This window comes from Heliangelus exortis, chromosome 7 (assembly GCF_036169615.1).
Source record: "Heliangelus exortis chromosome 7, bHelExo1.hap1, whole genome shotgun sequence".
Classification (NCBI taxonomy): Eukaryota; Metazoa; Chordata; class Aves; order Apodiformes; family Trochilidae; genus Heliangelus; species Heliangelus exortis.
This window is the reverse complement of record NC_092428.1, coordinates 5,440,477-5,467,264: the sequence shown is the minus strand read 5'-3', so window position 1 is coordinate 5,467,264 and position 26,788 is coordinate 5,440,477. Positions and strand designations below refer to the sequence as shown.

General features: G+C 41.7%; 1 protein-coding gene across 7 annotated transcripts in view; it reads right to left on the bottom strand.

Moving 5' to 3' along the window:
• The window catches only part of SH3PXD2A (SH3 and PX domains 2A), a 261,178-nt gene that overhangs the window by 13,735 nt on the left and 220,655 nt on the right, over positions 1-26,788 (bottom strand). For 5 of the 7 annotated variants that reach the window (XM_071748328.1, XM_071748329.1, XM_071748331.1 and 2 more), the window contains 6 exons: positions 23,942-24,055; positions 19,374-19,457; positions 8,720-8,837; positions 3,174-3,508; positions 2,267-2,316; positions 9-128 (listed from right to left, as the gene is read on the bottom strand). In XM_071748328.1, the coding sequence (XP_071604429.1) occupies positions 9-128; positions 2,267-2,316; positions 3,174-3,508; positions 8,720-8,837; positions 19,374-19,457; positions 23,942-24,055 (821 nt within the window). The remainder of the gene's footprint in view (positions 1-8; positions 129-2,266; positions 2,317-3,173; positions 3,509-8,719; positions 8,838-19,373; positions 19,458-23,941; positions 24,056-26,788) is intronic. The other 2 variants (XM_071748330.1, XM_071748332.1) reach the window with 1 other exon arrangement.

Here is a 26,788-nt window from a genome sequence, read left to right as displayed (position 1 = left end):
GAACTTACCTCTGCTTTTTGTCCTCCACGAAAGCTTATGCCATCAGAGATACATGACTGGAACTCTGCAATGGTGTAGTATTCCACTTCCACAGAGGGTGGCTCTGGTGGTTTGGGCAACTGAAAACCCTATTGAAAAGAGACAGGTTTTTTTCAATTAAACCAAAGTAACAGTGGGCTGAATACCAGCATGAAAAAATATTTACCTCTATTTACTAAAACTCTTCCTTATTCTGGTGCTGCTTCCTAGTGATAACTTCCAAGTTCCCCAGTGTGGAAACTGATGTATTGAGATCAGCCACAAGAGAGAAGTCTTTCAAAATAGGCACTGTTTCTGCCACCTTCACCAGCTATAAAAACTGTGATAATCTGTACTTGAACAATAAAACATTTTACTGATGGGCCATAAAGAATGAGCTGCCTTTCCAGTCACAGTAACAACAGCCCTTTTACTCTGAGATTTTGTCCGGACTGACTCAGTTCTGGATGGATTGCCACAACTGTAGAAACTTGCATTGCAACAGACCTGTACATAGATTCTGCCTATCATCAAACACCCTACCTTAAAATGTAATGCTAATAAATAACTGCTTTTAATCAGCTGATGGATTGTTAAACAATCTGAAATATTCAGTGATACGAGCTAAAGGGCATCTGTTATAGCAAGAAACAAGTATAATATCACAGATATCTAATGAGAAGCTTTGCTCAGCTAAAGTGATAGGAGAAAGGAAGGACTTTACTGTAGGATAAAAAGATTCCGGTTCCTTCCCATATCAGAGACCCAGAATCTCCACTCAATCCCCACAGAATCTGCATTTTAATTGCACAGAGGAGGAGCAGGGCATTGCTATTCACAGCCATTCTGGCAGCATACCAAACTCCTCTAAAAGCTAATTGCCTTTAAGGTGTCACATTTTAGAGTTTTCTCAATTATTTTTGAGGTGATAAATGAGATAAGTGTCCTTTAAAAAAATTAATTATAGAAGGCTTTTCAGCTTAGCACCTCACTCAATACAGAACAAGTAGATGATGGTGAAGCTTCACAGCTCCTGCACTTCACTGTTTATGGTTCTAACACAAGAGTTGCAGTACGTCAGTGTTTCTTGAACATGGGTCAGACCTGCCACAGAGACTCAGGACAACCAAAGACATGAAATGATCCTAAGCCACTGATGGGAGAAAGAAAGATTGCACTCTGTGCCTCATTGATGTGCTCCCTCATTTCTAAGATATCCTCATTCTAACTAACAAGCTATGTTTCATCAGGCACAGCATGTAGCACTTCACAGAGAATGCATCACAGCACCTTAGGAACCATGTCTAACATTGCTATAATTGGATGTTTCTGCACTATAAATGCTGAAATACAGCAGAAGTGCAGCATAATAAAATGCCTTCAGATAATAGGATGGTTTGGATTAAATGAAGATAATTGGAAACAGCAGACATGTTCAGAGTTACACATATACTATCACTGTTACTTTTAGCATGAGATTAAGTGGAGTAGTCTTGCCAAAACAAGGTCTAAATTAAAATAATGCAAAGAGAAAATGGGAAGAAAATGCTAATATGCTATTAATCTAGTTAGTTAAGGAATATCTCAGATGACAGAGAAGTTAAAAGTCACATACTGCTCATAAAGAGTACAGAAAAGATTAAACTGCCTAGTTATAAAAAAGTTATTAGCATGACTTTTGTGCAAATAGATTACTAAGTAGTTCCTATCTGAAGATTACAGTCCTAGTCTCAGACTGGTCCAAACTTCCAAAATTCTAGCCTTGAGAATAAACCATCATGTGAGGTCACACATCCTTCCATAAGATACCAGGTCATTTTAAGCATACACAAGAGTGAAACTTAGCCACATCAAAGATGGCAGCACTGGAAGGAGTGGAGACGGTCCCAGTTGTTAAAGACAACAGAAGGCCAAAAGATCCAGTCTGTGGTCAACACATGCAGAAGAACATTGGACCTTCTGAGTCAACCAAATGGGCTTCAATGCTCATTCACAGAACATAGTAGCTTTTGGATGTTCTCCCTTCAGTTCAATACCTGCTTAGCTGGGACAGTATTTTGAAAAACAGGAATCCCCAGTTAAAGTTAGGATGTCCAGATGTCTGCTCAATACTTAAACAATAAAATGAACAGGCATGCAAATAAAGGAATTCTCAGCTAACCCCCCACCTTGTACAGCCACAGGAAGTCTCATAAAGCACCCACACACCTACTCTCCCTGATAATATATACCATAAAACAATACAAACCAGACTGGATTCTCTTCGGGGGGGCGGCCTTGTTCTTAGATTTGGAGAACCTGAGAAGAAAGAGAGAGGAGAGGGTTTATTTAACTTCATTAAGTACAGTTAAACACATTCTTCTGCAGCTCTCTGTTGTTACACAGATTGAGAATATGTGAAGTCAGTATTTGCAATATTTAAGGCATCTCTATGAAACAAGATAGGAAGTTATGAGGGTATATTAGAAATACCAAGGCAGCTTAGCTATTCAGCTCAGCCAGCATATTTAAGAGGAAATCACTGCCAGAAAGTAGTGGATTATATTTTCTGTTGGAACTGACCAGATCTATTGGAGATTGGCCAGCAAAGAATTGGCCTAATACACAGTTTTCCCTTAGCAGTAAAAATAATCTACTAAATTAATAACAGTCACACTGTCCTCTATCATATTACCTTGTCATTCCTCACACAGAGTAGTGTTATCATCTGCATTTTACAGATGAAGTAGTAAAAACATTATAGCAACATGCCCCCAGAAAAAAGCAGAACAAATGCAAGAGAAGACATAGGTGGTCTCCTTGACTTTAACACACTGGCACAGCATTTACAGTATTGAGGTGGGGTAATTTTGGAGCCTGCAAAAGGAAAAAAATCTCCTCTGGGGAAAAAAACACAAAGCAAACAACAAAAAAGCAAAAGCATACTGCCTAAGATAAAGAAGAACCAGCCAGTCCTGTATAAAGTGAGTTAAATTTTATCACTGCTAATGAAGGACTGGGGTCTCTACTGCAGATCCACAGAGAATGAAAAGATCTGCTTATGTGGACTTAGCTATAAGGCCAGGGTGCATGAAACCTTAGCTGACAGGCAGTGCCAGTCCTGAAAGGTAGAAAACAAGGATTCAGTGGAAATACAGGCTACTTTAATGCCTTACTTATTTGAGCTCTTTGTGGTGCTATCCTTGCTATTGCTGGGGATCCCTGGGCCAGTTTGGAAGCCTGCTTGTCTGGGGTCATCATAGCATTGCCATTAGAGTCATTGCACAGGATGGGCAAACTGATTTCCTTCTTGGTGATATGAGTTTCTGAAGTCTCATTTTCTGATTGAGTCTCCTTGTCAGTGGATGATTTTTTGTTCAGCAGATTACTGATTTCCATGATATTTCCTATGATTTCCACTGGCCCAGTTAAGTTCTTTTTCCTTGATGGAAGATCGTCTTTAGCCTTCTTCAGATATGAAGCTGGGGCCCAGCCCTCTTTGCCTAGATACCTGCAGATGGAAAAGGAAACATCTTCACATCAAACCATCCTTCTCAAGCATTTCAGGTGTAATCGCTAAGGCTAAAGTGATGGATGCCAAAAAAAAAAAAAAAATTCTGGTTATCTGATAAGCTATTTTTTTTTTTTTAATTTTACTTAGTCTCCATTTATTGCTTATTAATTAGGCATCTCAGTCAGCTGAGCTAGCAGTGAAATGTGAACTGCTGTTAAAAGCCACTTCTCATGCTAAAGTCTTTCTGCATACAGTTACTCACAAGGCAAAGGGCTTCACCAGGTTGTTATGCCATGTTTAGACAGTACTGCAAACTCAGTCTTTTCCCATACAGCAAAAAAAGCAAATGAGTAAAATATTTAAGAGTTTTAATACTTCCTGTGGCAACTCGAAATGGAAAAGGGCTAAAATAAGAGTGTACAGAGCCCAGTATGTCTGCAATTTAGAAGGTACTCACACAAGCCTCTCCCTTTGCAATTATAAAAATAAACACTTCCCCCCTTCCAACTCTCAATCCTGTATGATCATCTTCTCTTATGAAGAATATGGGACTCTTAAACCACAGCAGCTTCCTCTAGCACTGCAAGGTTGAGAAACAATTTGACTAAGGAAGAAATGGCTTTGATGGAGACTTATTTGCCTGAACAAGCTAGGGGCTATTTGAAGAAATAAACTGGGAAATCTGAACAGACATCTGAATTCAGTACACGTTCCCAGAGCACCAGCCTGAGGTGCTCATACTGCACTTCAAACTGAAGTCATTCTCCCACAGCTGGGCTTTTGGGAAGATGGTTTTTCTAACTCCTGCCATTCCTAACACCTCAGCAGGGATTTCAGATTACAATCAGACTCCAGGGAGGACCACGTGAAGGAACTCTGCGTTCCCTAATGAAACCCTAACTTGCTACAGAGTGAGTCACTCAAACCTTTCTCTCTTTAATCTTTCAAGATACCCAAAGCAAGCGCTTGAGCTGTAAGTGGGAAAGCAGGCACCATTAAAATCCTGGTGTTCAGGAAACCTGCAGGAAATATAAAAGTTAGAACAGTAGGACTCTACAGCTAATGAAAATTGAGACTCATTAGGCAGCAGAGAAAGGAGCCAGGGGCAGTGGGGAAATAACAGATAATCATTCTCTGGGAACTGAGCACCTTTGTCATGGCAACACTTGGATTCTGTGATTTCTGCATCAGGGCACACCTGGGGCTCATTCACCAAATCCAGACACTCAAGACTGTGACTGGGACTTTATGGGGAGAACAGGAAAATGCAATGCAGGATGGAGTGTAGGCTTGCTTTCCTAGGCTTCTTCCTTACTCTTCCTGTACCAAACCAAATACAACTGCTGTACTTCTAGTAATGACCCCAAAGACCCTTCTGTCCAAAATCTTGCAATTTCCTCCCATCTAGATTAGGCAGAACACTCAAGATGGTGTTTCTCCCTACATACTTGCTGTCTATCACAGATGAAGGCAAAGATACAGGATTTCCCCTATTCAGAGAGTTTAGTGACAAGTTTTTCCAAAGATTCTGGTGTAAAAGGAAAGCATCCCAAAAACTCTGAACTTTGTTTACCACATGGAGACTAACAAGAAGTTACAAGATGGCAATGGCTTGGTTTGACTTCTGACAAATGTACAGCATACAGCCACTGATATTATGTCAAGTCACAATTTGGATCTATTCAGTCCTGTCCCCTTTAATGCTTTTCTGATCAAGACAAAATCAAGACAAATCAAGACAAAATAAGGAAAAGAAAAAAAGGCCTCAATATGTGCCATGTCCCCTGTGTCAAGGCATATCTCATTTTCCAGCCCTGAAGACTTTTGGCTTCATCTGCTTTTGCAGTAGATGACCCTTTTGCAGAGCTATTGACCAGTGCTTTCTACTGCTTGTACATCAGGGACTTTTTTTAAAGGATGTTTATAACATCACCTGATCTGGAGATGTAAAGTTTTCATCTGTGAGAAAGCCACATTGACCAAAGCACTTCCAAAGGTTACTTTCAATAGAGTTTGATTGTGCAAAATCAGCATGAAAGAACAGTTTACATCCATCTTAGTTAGTGGGGGACTTAACATGTTTAGGATCAGAAAGGCAGCCACAAGCAGGTTCTGTACTGGCTTCTTAGTTCTCCTGCCAACTGTATGTATTTGGATCAGCCCATATAACCCTGCTGCTTCAGACACCTCTGATCTCACATAGTTTTCCCCCAATGAATAGTAGCAGCAATAGCTGGACACTTAATAACTCTGGGCAACTTAGCCTCAGCAGAGAGGCTGTTGCTGGTTATTTCTTCCTGTAAGTGAGTAAATTCAACCTGAAGTTAATGCTGAGCAGTAGCTGCCAGCAACTGCCAGTTTATTTGTGCAACTTCACTAATAAAAGCTACTTATGTAAGTCAAACAGGCTTGCCTTTTCCACTTTAATCCTTGAATTTGGCAATGCCAAAGCCCTTTACAAACCTTACTTTAGAAGATGCAACTTGATCTCCCCATTTTAGAGGAGAAAGAACTAAGGTAGCTGCTAATCAGCTTCAGAGAAGTCCTGAACTGGTAGTGACATTTATTTCACATCTAAGGTTTGAATCAGAAGTGTAGAAGTATACTTCCTTCATTTATACTCACAATGTACTAGAGACATTTCAAACCCCATCCTAGATTCCTCTTCATTTCAGTGCCGCTAACACCACCCAACTACACTTCATCAGGTGTGCTCAGGCTCAGAACAAACCACAACATGAAGCAGGCAAATAAAAACTTTTGTTAGCACACAGATCCACTCAATTCAGTAGAACAGTAAGAAGGATCCCAGGTCAAAGCCTTCCTTTCACCTCTCCAGAGTCCATTAAAAAAGAAAAAAAAAAACACATAATGCACACACAGCAAAATAATGGGAGACAATAATATTGCCTCTAGCTTCTACAGCATTGAAGGAGGGTTGCAGAAATCGTTGTAGTGATCTGGTTCCTTGGTTATTCCAAAACCCTCCCTGTTTAATATTACATGAAGGAAAAAATGGATTCAAACCATAGGAATGTTTAAAAAAAAAAAAAAAAAAAGTCAGAACTGCCTCTCTGAGTCTGAGAGTCACATCTGCTTTCCAGCTCCAGAGCACTGGAATTACTCCAGAGGGAAGCAAACTAGAGGGGGGGGGGGGAAGGGGAAAAAAAAAAAAAAAAGAAAAAAGAAAAGAAAGAAAAAAAGAAAGAAAAAAAAAAGAAAAAGGACAGGAAATGAGGATCAGCACATGGCCAGGAATTTGGAGAAATTACATATTTAAGGTGGAACAAGCTAATGCATTTAAGGTGGATTCCATTTGCAAGCTGCTGGATTTGTTTTTATTTATACACACTGATGTGTGTGTTTGGTGTCTGTCACTGAACCTTTCGGACAACAAAGCAACAGGATCTTCTTGCTCCAAGGCTACAGAATCTTCTTGCTCCCTCTCCCCTCACACTGTTCACAAGGAGTTGCTCCTTTTAAGGCAACCAACACTCGGAACAGCATATTGCTGCAGAATACGAATCCTTTTCCAAGTATTATCCAATGGCATTCAGAGAAGTTTAAGTCTCATAAATAGCAGAAGAAATTGGAGATCAGCTACCAAGGCTGCAAAGGACCAGCTTGTCAAAGATGGATCACAGCATCAACATTTCCCAAAGTATTGCTTATGGAAAACTGCCCAACTGTTTCTAAGAGCAGCTTAATCCTCCAGCAATACTGCAGCATAGTACTCCAGAGCAGCAGAGAGGATGATAGCTGACATCAAACACAGTTGTTACACACACGAGGAACACCTAAACCACCCTTCAACAAGAAGTTGGGTTTGCTGAACTCAAAATGGGGTGCCTGTCCTTCCAGTATGTCACCATGAAGGAACAACTCAAGCCACTACAGCAAGCATCACTGTCACCAGAATGCAATTCTTCTTTATAGAAAAATGTGTGTTTTGGATTGGTCTGAAGGTGTGTATGAAAATTCTGGTTATAGTAGAACTGTTAATACAGTAAAGGGAAACCTACACAGGTAATAAGGCTTCATTTCAGAAGGAGAATACAATAAAAACACTAAACATGTCTTGCAATGTTTCTCCCCTCAGAAAAATGATGTGCTCTTGATTTCTCAGTCTGCAACTTTCTATTCTACTCCTGTGAATGACTAAAGGAGAAAAAAATGTGACCTGACCAAAAGGAGGCATTTTTTTAGCTCCTTCTATCTAGAGAGCCTTCCTGGCTCCATTGCTATCTTTATTAGCTTATTCCCTCTAAGGAAGCATTAGGGAGAAGAAAAAAAAACAAAACAAACAGTTTTCTAAGTAAGGGACTTGAAGAAAAACAACAACATTGCTTCAGTCAGCATTTTCATAGCCTGCATTCATAGCTGATAAATCAAGCAAAATTCGAACAAAAGCAAGTTATGGCTTGGGGAGGGAAAGGAGGGAAAGTCATCACTATAATTACATGCTCAATGGAAAAAAAGATGACTAGATGAAAAGATGTTCTATGCTGGATGAGAGATAAACTCCATTTTCCAGCTACCTGTTATATCACCTCTTGTTTGAAGGGAAATGGGATGTCAGAGTACTGCTGGATTCACACACAGACACAAAACAAATCCTGATGCATGAGGGTAATTTCACCTGCCCTTGGAATCCAGTCCTTTGACATTAGGAATAGCTAATGTAGACAGGCAGAAATCAGTCAAATTAGTTGAAACCGTAACAAATTTGGAAAAGGGCTACTGCCAGCCAGACTGATCTCTTTATCCCTGAAAACAGCACTATCTGCCCCACACAGCTCAATGAATCCTAATCAGCATTGTTATAACTAGATTTAAATATGTTGCAGAGTAGCTCTTATACTGGAAGAACATTACAATTGCACACAACAGAAAGCCTTGTTAGGTCTCAGAGATCATAAAAGCCAGATAAAGGCTTTTAACTTGAAAGAAAGAAATAAAGAAAATAATTTACAAGTTCAGGAATTTCCCCACTGGAATGGTCCACAGCTTTTAGCAGACACTGTTTGTTACTTTAATCACCATTGTACTGTCTTAGCCTTTTCTTTACATTTTTTCAAGAAGCATTATAAACAACTTCGGCTTTCCTGCCTCGCTACGGAATTCTTTAAATGCTAACACATGAAGTGAATAATCAGAAAAGTTCATTGTCACAGGTTCTGCAGCAATCTGGTTGCATGGTGTCTTTACCTTATGTACCACCATCCTTCCAGGTTCTTTTGGATGACCTCCACGGTGACCCCTTTTTCGAACCCAATCTCATCCTTCCCCTGGCTGGCGTATGGCTGGATAGTGACATATTTCTCTTCTAGTGAGGGGAGAAAAGGCAACATCAGTTAGGGTCAGAATCAGTACAGCTGTTTTTCTGTTCTGCTTGCTTTTAAACTGTTTTGCAGTGATTACGTGGAGCCATTACGAAAGGCGGAGCCCTGCTCAGGGGCCCACTGATCATTTATGCTGACGACATGATAGATAATCAGCCCCTTGCCACTACCCTGCTGCTGATAATCACAAAGTGGTTCCATGCCAATAATGACTAAAGTCTCCAGAGAACTTCCCCCCTTCTTCCTGCCACCCCACCATCCCCACCCTACTCCCCTCCCCCCCCCCCCCCCCAAGTTGCTCAAGTGGGTAATGGAGAGGATTTGAAGCTGGACTTAACTCCCATACTGTAACTTGACAGAATCAACCCAGCTGCCAAATCAGCCAAGCGTCACCGCGGGAGCTCCAGCCAGTTGGCTCCTTTGAACACGCACATGGCTGCACGAAGCATTGTGTTACTGAAACCTGAGCCCTGCATCCCGAAAGGGACCCATCCTCCCCAACTCCGAGTGGTTGGCTCATCAGACTCCTTTCCTTGCACCTCTCAACCACTGTGTGTCTACAGCAATGAGCTTGAAACATCATTTAAAAAGTGACAAAAGAATGCAAGCATTTTGCATTTGACTGGAGACCATGCAGCATCTTGCTTTCATGGGCTGTGAAGTGTTTTGCAAACATACTTTTGCTAGACCTCAATGCTGAGAAATACATGGGTGGCAGTAGAAAAGGAGGGATGGAACATAAGGTACATTCTTCAAAAGCACAGGCTAGATTTCAAGTATGGTGTTTGAGCCAGAAACTTAGCATCCCTATCAGTCTCCATCAGCTATCCCCTTCCCAGCTGGGCAGGGGTGAGCAGACTTGGTGAGAGCAAGGCAATGAGCAAAGCAGAACAGACACTCTCATCATCTTCCTCCATCCACCAGGGGCCATTTACTGTAGCATTTCCACCACACTCAAGGTCAACCTTTCCCTCAGTTAGCTTCAAAATCACAACCGGCATTCAAAGCGTGAACTACCAGCCTTACTCTGCAGCAGCAGACACAGAAAATGTTCCCAAACCCTTCTCCTGAACCCAAGCTCCAGTGCATGTAACAGCATGAATTTCTGTATCAAAGGCAGGGAAGGCAAGCAATGAACCACACCCCAACCAGCCTTCCTAGCACTTTCTACTGGCAGTCGCAACAAGGCATGGCCAAGAACAAATCGAGGGTTGTCAGTGCACAGGAACAGGCAGGAAATCAAGTGCATCCAGAGATCCTGATCACTGCAAAACAAAGAAGCTATGGAAAGGTTGCAGCAACTTGAGGGAAGCACTCTTTTGGAGAGAGTGAAACAGACACAACCATCTGTTGGGTTTTGTGGCTCAACTGCATTTTGTTGCTGGGTGAAATACGCAAACTTTAAAGAAAAAAAAAAAAAAACACCAAACCTACTGAGACAAAGTAAGAGGTAATACCTCACACAGGGGGGAAAATACGTTGGCAGAGCATTTGATGGCAGAAAATTCAACAAAGCTACATTTCTGAAGTCAATTTTCCTCCACAGATTTCTTTGGATCCTTCTTACTCTGAGGGGGTAGAATCTATCAAAACCGTTTCCTACTCTCTCCTGCTCTCACCTAGGAAGGCTGCTTTATTTTTGTTTTTTTTAAAAATCATTTTTAAGGAACTCTAGCTAGTTTGTAATTAGCATCACCAGGATACAATCCTTTACCTACAGAAATATTCCACTACATGGCTGAGCCTGGCAAACAAAACCTGGCTAATGAAACCCAGCTTCAGAGTCCCAGGTCTGTTTCGCTAGCTGCATTTCTGCTCTGTGCAGTAAAGGTGGACTCACTTTTCCTCTGTTTCAAGTGGCTGCTGCTGAAGTTACGTGTCCAGTTTCACTGAATGCAAATCCCCAAGCACTAAACTGAAGTGCTGCCTGGGCAGCTAGAGTTTATGCCTGAGATGAGAGGGCCAAGGGAAAGTTCAGGTATGCAGAGCTGCAGCACTGTTGAGATACAAATTGCTTCAGACACTTCCTGGGATGTTTCTAAGACATTAATAAGGAGCTAAGCCATGTGTCTGCTGAGCACTTGAAGAAGGCCCTGCTTTGTCCTTCCCCTATAGCAAAGGTGCTTTATATCTCAGACTATCCAAGTGAACCCTTGCTACAGCAAGTTTCTCTGTTTATCTGTTTTTCCTTCCCATAAACAGCACTTCCTGCTGCAGCTAAAGGCAGCTATTCAGCTCCTTTTGCTGAGCAGTGTTGTCTCACTCTTCAGGGATGTGACCTCCATCCTTCTGCAGAGGACAAGGTAGGAGGCCACAAGTGAGGTTCTCACTTCTGGATTCCAACACAGCTTTCCAAACTCCTGCTCCAGAAGGACTCTGTGTAAAGAATTGAGAGCGTGGCCATCAATCAATTCCAACAGCATTTTTAAATCTGATCGTTCAATGAAAATGAAAGTTTGGGGTGAGGGAGAGTCCTTTGCAAACTAGAATACAATCAAGTTCCAAATATTAGACCCCTTCATTTCCCACACAAACCTACTCTCTCCCTTCCACATATAGATGAGCAGCTTTCCAGGCAAACTTTTCAGAGATGCCACTGTCCTAGCCTGTGCAGGAGTACCTCTGTTGCTTAGATTTTCAGTCTTATGGCTTTCAATTCGAGACTACTGGTCTTTGAGGGTATCTTTCAGATGATTCCTCCCTACACAGATGGAGAGGAGAGACTGAAAGGAAGTAGGAAGGGAAAAGAAAAAAATGTCTTCCATGAAGCAAGACAACCAAAAGCGTTAAAATTTCACTTGGAAAAGAGGGCCCCCACAATGTTTTTGTTTAGCAGCTCTATTTTTAAGCCTACAGATCAAAACCAGGAAGCCACCATTACAATTTCTCCTTGCAAAGTGCTTTCACAGCAAAAATTACAGCCATTTCCAAGATTACAGACACTTGGTTTCTTTCAGTGGTGCAGGGGATACCACAAACATACATGAGGTTTGTAATTTAAACAGTGTTCTGGAGCTATGGGCCCTCTTGCAACCAAAATCTAATTCTGTTTTGTTTCTCAAAGACTATCTCTAGCCAGTGGATGTTTCATATAAACCAAGAATTGCTGGAGGAAGCAGTGGAGCTTTCAGTGTATGTGTCACTTAAGAGGATTAATGTAGCATTCAAAAGATCAGATTTCTATTCAAAAGTCTTTAAGAGAAGGTATTTGACACTTCATGAGCAAAACATAGAGTTACTGGACAGACAGTATAGATGAATGGTTTCATGAGAGAATCAACACAGCATCAGCCAGCAGAAAGACACTGCTCTGAGTTACACTGACAAATCTGAAATACCATGCTGGTTTCATTCAGATACCATGACAGGAAATGGTATGAAACAACAGTCAGTGAACAATCCCAGACATACCAAAATTGTATGCCCAGATCTAGAGACTACGAAAGTGCTTCATTTTGATTCATGGAGTTTTGACTTAACAATTACCAGCAAAAAAATTAATGCAAACACAAGTATAATTTGTATTCCCCAGCTGCAGCTTCCATTGCATCAACCTCACCACTGAGGTCAAGTGGGCAGCACTAACTTTACTATGTGCTACAAAGCACATGCAGCAGCTAAAAGGCTGCACATTGGAAATAATGGGATGAGAGTCCTAGTCCCCTTCAAGACCAGCTGAAAATGGCACAAAGGCACCTCTGTTCTTAATGTGTGGCACCCAGAGTCCTATTACTAGTTCAATTAGCCAACTTCACTTACATTTCTTAACTTCTAATTTGCAGGTCAAAGATACCTCCCTCCCTGAAATGAAGGAGGTAACTATTGGGAATTCAGCTGCACAAGTAAATCTGAAGAAGGCATGCACAAAGAAGCAAAGTCTTTTTGGCAAAGAGCTACAAGTCTGTCACATCATTCATTATCCAACTGCAACATACATAGCTTGGAAGGAAAGGAATAGTATGTGCCATTCGCCCCTCTCCCTGGATATAGACACTATTTAAAACATGCACAATAAGAATTTCTGTACTGTTTGGACTACCAAACTCATACCACCCACTGCAGCTGTCCTCTGCTCAGCCCTCCCAGACACCCTGGCAGCCCAGTGCTCAGCCCACTAGTTATTCCAAAACCTCACTTCTGTATCAATCTTTCTCCTCCTTCCTTTTCTTCTCCTGAGGGAAAGGCAGGATTCACATTAATTCTGGTTCTATCTAGAGCCTCCTGAAGAAGGATAGTTGAGGCTTGAGGCCATGATACAAACACCCATCTGTATCACTAGAAAAACAGTGTGGACAGCAGTTCCTATGTCCTTATAACATAGGAGCCCACAATACTGTAGAGAGGGCTTTTTCTAGCAACTGAAATTTCCCACTAGCAATCAGACCAGAGGTTGCTGCAGTCAAGTTGAGATATGCATATACACAGGACAAGGCATTTGAGCTGTACAATGCCCTGCATTACACCTGTGTATTCTGTGTGGTTTGTACAGACACACACAACCATTCTATTTTCAGCAGACCCAGTACAAGGGAGCCAGTTGCTCCTTCCCAAGCCACCAACACCTAATGGCCTTCCACAGTTATTTGGATGAAAAAAAAAAAAAAGCCAAACCATCAACACAACCGTTCTGTATCCCCTCCAGCAACATAACAGTGCTCTGGCAAGCTGAGCCTTTTCTATACCCAAACAGCAATAGTTTTAAAACTAAAAAGCTGCTTTAAAAACACAGTTTATAAATGCACACCTAGTTCTGCAACAACTGTGAGACCATTCCCTTCTCCTTACTTTGTCTTGCCTTGTATTGGCCATCTCTCCTTGAACAGCTCATGACTCTGTTGTGAGATGGACTTAAAGCTAACCTGACCAAGGAAAAGTTAGTATTGACACTAAGTGTGGCTTGGTTCACTGTGGATTTGCACAAGTGTAAATGAGAAGGGAAGGTGCTGGGAAAGTGTGACTGATTCTTTTAGTGGTGGCACCACAAACTCTATGTAAAACATTGCACTAAAACAGACCAGTTTCAATGCAGCTTCACTTAATTTTGAGGAAAGACTCCTATTTCTGAGACTGCTGGAAGCAGAATAAAGGCAATCCACATGAAATTTGATCTAAAGCCAGTCTAGAAAAATTTAAGAGTGCTCACATCTTCTCTAACCTATTTTAAGTTGGAAATGTATTTTAAGTCCCATCACACTCCCTTTAATCAGAATATTCCCAAACAGATTTTCTTTAGTTTCACCTGATATATTCCTGTCAGCTAGTAAAAGGGGAATCTCAAAGAATTTTTAGGCAGTGGGCATAGCATTTCACCTATGAGGTGACCCACTAAACCAGACCTACCACAGGAAGAACCTCAGAACAGCTAAGATGAAACTCCATGCATTCCTGATTGCACCTAAATTGTCTGACAGACCAAGACACCGAACTTGAGAGCCCATGAGGCTCCTTCCAATCCCATCTGTCAAACCAGAATTTCAGATTTTACACGTGTGCTTGTGCACATACACACTACACATTTAAGTTATGAGGTGTCTTGGGATGGCAACTTGGTCCCTCTTCTGGCTGTCTGGATTTATACTTACTGTCAGGTCAAGGAAAGCAGACCTATGGTTTTACTGCTCAAGTTGTAACACAGACCTTTGGTAGCGCTTTCCAAATCTTCCTTATTCAATCCTCCTGATTTCCTTGGCACTGGCTACTTCAGATTCTTCCTAGTCTATCACCAAGGTAACAGTCGCTTTCTCCAACACCTTCAAAATCCTCTATCACTGCTGCACCTCACCTCTACAAGTCCTGATCTAGCCCTTCGATGTCTTCTGCACAGCCACTACAGTCACCTTCTGTCTCCCTTGCTCCCTTCCCAGCCTTTCAGCACACTGCTCTTGGCACAGCAGCACTCTGGTACTCTGGAGACAGACTCCTACCAATTGTACTCCCCATTGCAGTTGTCCCATCTTAAATTTTCAAGCCCGTGTGCTGTGCCTTGCTTTAATACCCTCCTACACCCTCTCACATATTCTGTTTGTCTATTTCCACTCCTCCAAATCCACTCTTTTTCCACTCGGCTCCATACCTTTCTTGCAAGTCTCTATGCCTCATCAACCTGAGCAGGCTCCTCCTAACAGTATCAAATAACCTAAAACTTTCAAAATCCTTCCTAAAACAAGCCTTACCTACCCTGATTTCCTGCCTTGCCAAACAAGCTTACTTTTAGTCCTCCGCTAGAAGGTTTTTATAAGACCAAATAAATATCACTTTCCACTGTGAAAAACTTTTCGGTCCTAATAAGATGCATGACAAATTGCCACTTGCTCAGGCTCCTTTGATGCACAGATCTCCTTCCCTTTGTTTAGGCTATAACTATTTGGGACAGGAGCCTTGCCTTTAAGCAGCTAAAATACCATGCACATTTCCAGCCCTGCATAATCAGTCTCGTCTCTCCCGGGCAAATGGCCAGCACTCATACGTTTCTGCTTCCAAGTTCTGAGCACCCCGTTTCACATACCTCTCCTTCACCTATATTTCATAAGTTTTTTTCTGCCTCCATAAATAAGTGTGGAAGTTATCTGCAGCACTTCATGAGCCAACCAAGTAAGGCAGTAATTTCCTTTGCTCAGCTGGTGTTTCTACATGCCCCCAACTTTCCGTGACCCTATCTTTGTTTGAAATGCCAGTAGAAGAGGGGATAGGCGGGAACTGGGCTCAAAATTAGCCAATTAATGATTTCTCAGCAAAATGCAACAGCCTCAACCCTACATCTTCCAGACCACAGAAAAATTTTTTTTCAAAATACTTTCCTTTCAGTCAGCACTCTGTGCTTGCCCTCCCCCACTCCTACGCTCCACCCCTCACCCCTGTTGTCAGACCTGCTTCTGGAAAAAGTCTTGCTGTTCCAGAAAGAGATGTATTAATTCAACACGAAGTTTGTTTTACTTGTCTAAATATTCAGCAGAGAAAATAATTGTCCACAGTTATCAAATGTGTTCATCTGCAGACACAAGCTCTTCAGCCTCTGTTCCTTTTCTCCCCAACCTCTCTTCTTTTGTTTTTGTTAAAACCAGAAAATGTCACGCCAGCAGATAGAAAAGAGCAACAACTCTTCTTCTAAACAGTTCTGTATTGCATATGGTCTTTCTTCTACCAGCAAGGGGCAACAAACATTTACTACTTTTCTTGGAGAACAGATGAGGCAGGGGGGCAGAGGGAAAAACCAAAACAAACCAAGTCTACAGCTGCTGTCACTATGTTGTTGACTCGAATAACTGTAACAGGACTTTCCTGCATTGTAATAGTTCCAATTGAAAGTGTTGGGCACAAAACCAATGCAGCAATAACTTTTGTCAAGTATCTCCATTTAAAACAGGCAAAGCCTGACTGTCACCAATCAAACTGTAAATACCTTCTCATGAAATTAGCCTGTAAACAATCTTATATCATCTTCCAGGGGAAGTTCCAAATAAATGCATGTGTAGGATTAGCATTTTACCTGGTACAAGAGAACATGAACTCTGCAGCTTGCAGGTCTAACAAATGTCAGGATTGGGGAAAACTACAAACATTCAGGCTTCTCCTCACAATTCATATTTGTATTATTGGAGTCTTGTAAAGCATAGACAAAAATTTAGAAAATGGTCCACATTTAAAAACATTTACTGTTCTTAAAAAAAAACCAAAAAACAAAAAACCCACAAACAGAGAAAAGCAGCTCTGCAGCTACATAAGAAACACAAATCTCTTGATTTGGGCACACTATGGATCATTTTAAAGATAAAAGTTCAGCAGCAAATGTCATCTGTTTCTTGTTGCAAAAACAGACTACAGCTGTTCTCTTTGCGTATTTTTTTTTCAGCCTTAAAATATTCAATAATTCATCTTTCATGTTTCTTACTCATAGACATGGTAACATTGCTCCCATATATATGAAGTGAAGGGATGCTCAGCCTCTTCAAGTGGCTTTCGAGAGGGTAGAAATAAATAAGCTGTATGTTACCTCTGGCAAGTCTCCCCATTAGGCAGTCTGTACCAGAAGCAAACACCCTTCTCCTTTCTGCACTCAGGATTTTCCAGTATTTTCAGTATCTAAGTCACTTAGAAAATCCTGGCCTTGAGAAGCAAGGCTTAATTCCTTTAGTTCTTGCTTTAAGTGGTTTTATTATAGACCTAATCAGTAACAATACTTATTAGTGGCACCCAAGCATAAATATAAAGGGAAGCATCCTTTGCAGCTTGCTTTTAAACTCCAGTGAACTCTTGGAGCTAACCCTTCCAACAGCAGGGATTATCTCAAGCAGAATATCTCTGGGAGGGAAGAATTTCAGCCAAAATGTTTAATTGAATTTATTTCCAAGAAAGAGGCCATGGGGGGGAGGGGAAGATGTTTTGCTTGTGTTGAACAACTCTGGCGACCTCCTGTTTGAGCAGCTCTAGTTCTGTGCTTTGGAGCAGGGACTTGTAGGTTGGCGGGGGGCGGGGGGTGTGCGTGTGTACACTTCATGTGTTCTGTCATTTCAGTGCAAACCCACCCAAATTTGGCCTTGTTAGAAGACTTTTGGGATGGGGTGGGAGGGAAAGAAGGGAGAAAAAAAAATTAAAAATCTCTCCTGACCTCACATAAACTGAGATCTGTTAGAAAGCACTGGGCCAGACACCCAGAGAGACTCATAGTTTCAACAGTTGCAGTTTGGAAGGGGCAGATGTCCATACAGGCTGCAGCTATGCCAAATATTGAAGACACAGTCTCCAACCTGTCCCCAAGTATTCATATAACTTTTTTTACTTCCAATGAGTCTGCTCTTGTAAAAGCTGCTGCCTAAACTACTGTTTTAGATAACATTAAGCTACTTATTCTCAGTCAGCCTGACTAGCTGTGGCTAAAATGCCTTAGAGAGAGCTTATAGAAACAGCTCAGCCATGGTGTCCCAAACCTTGAGATGCTGCAGTTTGTGAATACTGAGATTTAGTATGAGATAAAACACATACTCTCCCAGCACACTCAAAACCCCAGCAGTGCTTTGGCTTAATGAGGAGAAACTGTTATGGAATGAGAGAAAGACAGGGATGGAAGAGGCTATGGGAGCCTATGGTGTGGAAGACTGCCAGGGCAGATACTGTGACACCAGTCAGAGGACAGGTGTGGAGAAGATGCAAACAGTGGGCATAAGAGTTCAAGAGGGAAAACCTGTGAATGCAGCTTAGGTCACCAACTGAATATGCTAAGGGACTTATGCAAGCTTAATATTTTATGGAGGGTTTTTCGCAATGTTGTATGAATATGAAAGGATATATTTGTTTAAACTACTAAACAAATTGTTTAAAAAACTGATTCACAGAAATTCTCCCAGTTAAATTGCCAAGTGATATCTGCAGGAGTTTAACAATGCAAAATAAGTAGCTCCCAATCCTTTGGGGTACAGAAATAAGTACAACTTCTTTTTCACAAGCCAGCATGTGTGCTTATGGGTGAGGTTTTTTTGCTGCCTTCAGGGTCCATTTGGTGGCTAAAAAGCAAGACCTTATCTTCTGCAGTAGCTGCAGTGTCAATCTACAGTAGAAAGAACTCATGTTATTTTCATTTCCTCGATAATGTTTTGAGTCAAAGGCAAAAGGTCACTGAGAAGTTGTATGTGCTTGACACACACAAGTCTGCACACAGAACACCCACCAAATCCAGAAGATAAATTTGCTACCTAAAAAGTACATTCTCTCTCTAGTAGGAAAAGGCACCTTTTCCTCAAGTGGGAAGCTTCTGATTACATTTGGTTCAATCCCTTCAGTAAGGTTGTCTGAAAGTCACACAGAGGTGTGAATCCTGCTTCCCCCCACCCCCTTCCTTTTTCAAGTTCAAGTACTGCATCGGACAAGCTTTCAAGAAGGGGATGAAAAGGGGCACCTTCACTCTGGGAAAGATGATTCTCATGCATGCTTGGTTTGGAAGATTCCACAGACTTTACCCAAAGGCAGCTTCAAAACACAGGGTGTTCCTCTCCAACCCCACCCTGCTCCCTGTCAAACCAGCAAAGCTAAAAGAAAAGAAAACAAAAAAGGCTGCTACTGGTGGTATTTTCAACACCTAGGACTGACAGCAAAAACTCCCCAAACTCCTGAAGAAGCCTGTCTTTAGTACCAAGCACTGCTTGCAAGGAAGAGAGGGGACTGAAACTGGAATGATTCTTGTCTTTCCACACCCAGAACTTTTCCAGTGCACGCATCTCCAGCCATGGCTTTTTGGCATTCCTTATGCCCAACGTGAAAACACAACCAATGTCAGCTTCTCCAAGCAGCTCAAGGAGTCAGGCTCCAGAGTTAATCTTGGTTATTAGCCTCCAGGTCTTAGGGTGCCTAACCCTGGCTCCCAGACACCCTCAAGCTGTCATGTACAAAATCTACATCTGAATTCCGGAGCTTTGGCCTCTTTCTGTCAGAGTGCTGAAGGTGCTGACCCCAGTGCACAAGAGCTGAAGCTGCACTGAGGCTTTTGATGCACTCTTAGGGTCTGGTGCCACAGGGAGCTATTAATTCACCTCGACTCTGCTGCCTGTTGACTATCCCGCCCAGTGTCCATCGCCGGTCCAGGCGTCTCAGGTGAGCCTTGCGTCGCTTAGAAACTAGTTTGGAACATGGATGGAAACAAAACAAAACAAAAAACAAACAAAAAAATATGATGGGAGGGTGAGGAATAAACAAAATAGACAAAACATGGTCTTTACAAGCACTGGTCTTGTTAGCAGGAATAGGTTAGGTTAGGTGGGATGCAGAAGGTTTGTTTTAATACAATGGAACAAGTTAGCTTCTTGAGCCTGTGCAACATGAATCATCTAGGACTGTCACAAATTGCCACCATTGCCATTAGCTTTCCTTAGAAAATACACAAATCCATACACACACCCCAAAACAAACTGTACAACTGAGGACAATTTGTCCAAGTAGGCTGCAGGTCTAGTGAGAGGTGTCCCTGTCCATTCAAGGGGGTTGGAACTAGATGATCTTTTGAGGTTTCTTCCAGCCCGAACCAGTCCATGGTTCTATGACAGATCAAGCATCACTGCTGTTTCATTTCCTAGTTAGGCTGCATGATCTTTGGAGAACTCAGTTTATTACATGACAGCAAACCCAACATGGTTCTAAACCTTTAAAAAATTCTCACTTAAAGAAAAATCCAGGAGAAAAAAAAAAAAAAAAAAAAAAAAAAAAGAGAAAAAGAAAGAGTAAAAGCAGCTTCTCTTGTAACAGCAGCACTCAGAACCCAAGTGAAAAGTGTCTGATGTCTCCTTACTTGCAACATGTGACCCACAATCACTGCCACACCTAATTCTCATGATAGAAACTTCTAACATATTGATTACAAATAAAAAGAAAAACCTAATCATGCAGTTACTGAGCAGGCTCAAGAAGCTAACAGGACAGACCTGAGAATTAGTTACACACTGAAACAATAATTTATGCTTAAAATAAACAAAGAAAGACACTTAGGAAAATGGCATTGTGAGAGCAGCTGTGCACAGAGGACACCACTTCTTTCTTGGTTCACATACATAGACCTCTACTTGGTTCCTTCTGCTTGTGAAAGTGTGAATAACACAGAAACCCTCAGACTGGCACAAGAAACAGGCACTTTCCTATTTCCATTCAAGGGCTTCCATGCCGTTTGGCAACAAACCTAAAGCTGTAGCTAAGATGCAAACACAACCATTTGGTTAGTGAGTCTGTTCATGTACACCCATTTGGGGAGTGTACCCATATGAAACCAGACATCATTGCTTTCCATAACTATGTTCTGTAGACAGGCACAAGAAAATCTTTTCATTGGGGAATGAATAGGTGATAAAGTTTTTTTAAAAAATAGATATCCTCAAAACATGGTGTTTCCCTTTTTGCCTTTTATATCTGTCAGGGGCTTAGACCAGACTTCTGCAATTCACTCTTCTCAGTTTCTGGTTTGCTTAATGCCTAAACCTTCCCTAGTCACCCTAAGTGAAGGCATGATGAGTGGTGTTGAACAGACACAGTGTCTAGTTTGTGGTACTCTGTACTTTCCCTTTGATCCTATATGGGTCAAAGAAGAGAAGAACCATTAATTCTCAGAGGAGATGGATTTCAAGTTTATAGATCACTGTGGTTTTGGCTAAAGGAACTCAGCGACCCTCCTGGTAGAACATGGTGGCAGACCAGATTACTTGTCTTCCTTCTTTACATGGCAGTGTTTTTCTTGCCAATTGGTTTAACCTGGTGGCTTTCTCCAAATCAATAGGATATTAGACTGCTGGTTATACACGCTACACAAGAGGCAACTTGGGACACCTCACTAGATGTATAGATTATAGCAGGAGAAGCTGAAGCTAAATTCATAGTAAAGGCTACCAGCAATAGGAGTTTTCTATACAAGAAGGAAGGAATTGAAAGACATTGAAATTATAGGTTTGTAGGAAAGAGGGGTGTGGAGGGAGGAGAAGCTTGCTTCAGGTGTCAGCACAGAGCTGTCACTCACAGCTCCTAGCTCACACCAAGGGTTCAGAGGATTCAACCATCCAGGAGCACCCCTTGAACACAGTGGGTCACACAGATCCACCACACCATGTCCTCCTCACAACATATGACTATTCTCAATAATAGCCATTTTATATCAATAATACTTTTATATGAGTCGTTTTTTTCTCCTCAACAATACTGAATTTTGCCGTTTGATCCCAGGCTTGGACTTGGCTGGTCATGCCACAGTTAGTCATCAGAAAGGTTATCAACAAGTATCAAAGCCTTTCCAGAGACCATTTTAAGATATTTAGTATAACAGCTCCAGTGGCTGCAAATATTTCTTAAGATGACTTTCTAAGTGTTTTCCAAGCCTTGTAAGATGGTGCTGGTCTAAACACAGGCCCAGGGAGCAGTCAACTGTCTGCTTTCATCCAGACAAAAGATGTTGGGCAAGCTCAGACACAAAGAGGAAACACTTTCGCCTTTCTCAAGGAACAGACTATTTAAACAGAGACATATGGAAATATGTAGAGGCAGAATTACTAGTAAGTTGCATTCAGCAACTCCTTATCTTTACAAGGGCCTGCCACAGGACAGCAGACCTCGGGGTCTGCCTGACTCACAGACTTTTTCCAGCTCCACTGCAAATGGAGAGGGCCAAGAGGCTAACACAGAAAGCTCTGTACACTACTGTTTCTACCCTTTCAAAGTAGGCAGAACACAGATTGCATAGTTGCTGGAAGTCAACACCTTCAGGAGTCAGCCTGAAACTTGTATGAACTCTAAATCCAGGGGCGAGGGCTCTTAATCCACTTAAAGGGCCTTCCTCCTCAGTTATATTGAAGCCCTTTTCTCCTGCCTTCTGAAAGTTGGCAGTTTTCTGTGTAAGGATATTCACTTCTATACAATTTCCTTTAAAACAGTGAATTTGAGCTCTTTCTTCTCTTCTGGAATAACCATTCAGAGAAGAGTAGCCCAAGAAGAATCGGAGGGAGGACGAAGAAAAAAAAAATTCTAAGCTTATGTGAGCTACTGAAAAGCAAGCAAAAGCTGAGGCACATCAAAGCAGTCGTGGAGGTAATGCAGTTAGATTTGTCACTGAGATGGAAGAACAGAAAGGGAATAACAGTCTCAGGTTTCAGTGTATCTGGGTTTGGAGTAAGGCAGGGAGCCTGACTGCTGACAAGGCTGAGGAGAGCAGTGTAATCAACTAAAGAGAGGAAAAAGATAAAGGATCATTTGATGGATTTTTCCATTACCTAGGAAAGACTGCTGTGTGGCAACAGCCTTGTGCAGAGTACACTACAGAGGTCAATGTGAGAGATGAGGAGAGCTTGAAGTGAAAGCAGTTTAAACAATAAGGCTCTCAAGTATGTATCATATTTAAGAGTCAGGAAAAGGAAGGAAGCTACAGACCAACAGACAAAGCATTCTTCAACTCTTTCAGAACAAAGCAGTGAGTTTTTGTTCTTTTCTAACAGGGAAACTTTTGCATCTGCTAAGATATTGCATCATTCCAGACTGGTTCCTGGCCTGCCAGTCTACAGCCAGTCTGTCTCTAAACCCTAAGTGACCCAGGATATGGGTAGCTTTGAGCAGGGAAAAATGAGTTACAGAGCCAAAGATTTCAATAAGCCACAGATGTCGCCCTTGAGGCGCAGCACAAAGTTATGTTTTGCCTGTGTACTATTTTAATGGGCAGATGGTCACCCAGGCACATCTCTTAAGAATCCTGCCTGTGCTAAAGAAAGGTCAGATGAGTTTCCACATACGTTTTACATAAGTGTCATATCAAGAGCACCTAGAAATTTAGTAAGATATTTGTTGCAATGGAGCAAATCATAATAAAAGTGTCCTGTGTACACAGTTGCTACATGAGAAGTCCATTAAGATGTGGTTAGTCTTTCATAATGGAACAGAGGAATATGTGAGGTTATGCTATTCCATTTCTGGAATCTGAATCAAGCAACTTTAGTCAAAAAAACAGTGCAGCTAAATACATATACATGACAAATGGCATCTCAATTTTAATAAAATGAGACCACATCAAATAAAATTACCTTTCTACACAATCCCAGACCACAGCAAACAGCAGAGAAACTAATTTCAAGGATTAATTTTTTTTAAAAAATTGTAATGAGAAGCAACTATTAAAGTTGAAAATCACTTCTTTTAATGGCCTGTGGCTCTAACAAGCATATTATTCAAAGTAAAAGCTCTCACTTGTATAATTTCTGCAAACAAGCCATGCAAGTTCTCTCCTTCTATGGACACGAGAGTCCAAGACCTCCACCAGAGAATACTGCTTGGACTTGCACATCAGGTTTTTGTATGCTTTTTAAAGGATAGCTAAATGAGCATGATTTTAGCTTTTGAACCTTTTGTCACACTGCGAGCCCAAGTGGGTCACAAAGGCACTGATTATAGGCATGGTACTTCAGTTTCTTCAATAATTTATTCACTGACACAAGATGGAAGAAGATATTACTGAACTGGATTAAAAGCAAGAATTTTCCATTTTCCTGTGTGAGTGTGTGAGTGTGTGAGTGTGTGAGTGTGTGTGTGAAAACAAAGGAAGCAAATGCCAGTTTTTCTCTTGATAACAAAAAGTTTTCCATACCTTCCCCAAGTTTGGATGTGTTGATGTCAGAGTCATCTCTGGTTCCATTTTGGGATTCCAGGTAAGTAGCAGGGACCCAGCCCTGCTCCTCTGCTGTGCTCACAAACCACCAACCTACAAAAAGAAGCAAAAGAAGTTGCTCAGTCAACATTAAGAGGAAAAAGAACAGCAAGTTGCTACCAAGAAGGCAGCATAGATTCAGCAGCTTCAGTGCAGGTCTGAGGTATTCTGCATCCTCTTAGATGGAGAGGGGCCTTAGTCCTACTATACCATTTCTATCAGATACTCTCACAGAAGCAAAAGAGCATGCAGGCAGGCCACATGTAAAAAAGGGTTACAATGGAGCAGGCATCAGCTTAAGAAAACTGAGGTCTATCCATGACAACTCCAAATTGAGTTCTCCAATTCAGCTTCTCAAAGCAAGCCTTGCAACACTGCATCTACAGTTTAAAGCCACTTTGTATGTATATGTGAATGTGTTTGAAATAACATAAAAGTTTCACAAATCCTAATATGAGGTATCACAGAAGATGGAAAATAGGAAGGACTTCAGTACAACGGCATAGATTTCAGAATAGGATATAGAATAGTAAGTCTTTATAGAGCACTCATCACCACAGCTGGTGTTCAACAAACATGACCAGAATTCAGTGCACTGGGAAGCTGGAAGGTACTGCACCAAACAGAAGACAGGCAGGCAAACTGAAACATTACTTCAGGCCATTGCTACCTGCTATTTGCCTTCCCACCTGAACTTCCAAGTTTCTATCTAACTACAAAACTGTTAAGTATTCACAAACTATACAGATATAACCTTTAAGTCCCATCCATGGATGGATGAATGAAATTATAGGTAAGCCATGTTTAGGTGAGATGAATCCCAGCCATAATTATCTTTTCCCCTTTTTCTTGCTTGGCTATATCGATTTACTGAATCCTTCATTGGTTTTGATATAGACTTGCTCATCCAAGAGCTTGCTGCTCTCAGATATGAGCACAACTTAGATTCAGCTCCATTCAGGTAAAGTCAGTGTTGAGATACAGGACAACAGAAAGCCAAGCAGATAAACAATTTCTGTTTCCACTGTGGTTTTCTACAATCTCCCAGTCTCCTCCAAAAATGCAAGTTGTTTTGCCAGGACAAAGCAAACTGCTGTTCAACACCAGTCTTCCAGCCTCACCAGAGGGAGCTGAGAAAATACCTATTTCTGTAAATGCATCTCAAAAGAGTTTACAGACTGTAATGGCTGTCATGAAACCAACATTTGTTACAGGAGACACCCAAGCCTGCCTGCAATGAGCTAAGGGAGGGATGATCCTGTTTGGTTTGTAAACAGATGAGGCACAAGAATTGGTTAATTCATGGTGGGGCACAGCCCCAAATTGTGTGACAGCCACGCAGCACTCCCACAGCCAGCAGACTGCGGCCCTGGGCCTGACAAGGGGAAGGGAGCTGCCATGTAACACGCACATTCCTTTAAAATAACACAAAACCCCCCAGCTGAAACAATGCTCAAGTGTTCATCCTAAAAGTCACCCAAGTTTGTTCCAAGTCCTGTCACGGAAGGTTTTACCAGAGGGTAGTAGTTACAAATGCTCATTTTCACCCCTGGGGCCTGCAGCAGGCAGACAATGGACCCTAAGCAACAACCCCCTCACTCGCCACCACACAGCTGCTAGGTAGCTCTATTTATTTACTCTCAAAACTCAGACACAGCTTTCCATTTTGTAGCCCAGCAGAGGTTTGGAAACTTTGCTTCACAAGGCTCATGGTAGGAAAGTTTAAATTTAGTTATTCCTCCTCAGCAGGAGGTGGCTTCTCCTGCCACGAAGCCCACAGCAGCAAACACGCAGGATCTGCCAGACCATTTCAGAAACACATCTTCGTGGTTGTTCCTTATTTCACTTGTAAGGTATTGACATGGGTAGCAAGCAGAGTTTAACATACAGTTACAATTAGGCACAAAATGCGAGAAGCTTGCTTTCAGCTGATATCAATTAGATTGGAATAATTTATATAAACGCAGAAAGAAACGAAACACAATTTCACAAAAAGGACTTGCCTACACTTGAAGTGTGTGCTTGGGCCAAAATCAAACCATGGTTAAACTTTCTTTGGAAAGCCTTGATGCTAACCCAGTGCTAGCCCATTTTGCAATAAAGCTCCTCAGGTTTGGCTCACTGAGCTGCACCGTGGCCTTGGATTCAGCTCCATTCAGCTGTGGAGCCCCCGTGTTTAGAGCCATGAGGTAGCTAAGCCTCCATCCATCTAAACAGGGTCCCTGCTAAAAGAGAACTCCTTGCCCCCCTACCTGGGCATGCATACACATGCCTCCCCTGTATCACTGTGCCTCCCTGCTGATATCCCCAGCCCCTGAAAGGCCTCTGCAGGGAGACCTCAGACTTCCCTGTTATGAACAGATTGTATGTACCAGTTTGAGGTCAAGTCACATTTGAGGTAGGTTACAGTCAAGTAACTTCTCCACAGATCTAGTGAAAATTATAATTTCTTTCTAAACAATTCCTCTATAAGCAATGTGCAAAGATACAGTATAAATGAAAAACCTACACAGCTACTAAGATAAGCAGCCTCTGTCCAGGTTCAGAAAAAATGTCTGCCCCTCTGCAACTCTCCCATTTCAAACTTGCTTCTCAGAGAAGCTTTAATGCAGTTCATTGGAATAGCATGTCCACAGAAAAAAAAGTTTTACTTAAACAGCCCAAACAACTAAGAAGCCTGAGAAACTTCCAGCAGCAAAGTCAAAAACGGATGTTGACAGTCAAGACATGAAAGGTCTAGAAGTGGCTGAACAGACATTGCAGAGGCAGTTCACTCCTTATGAGAAG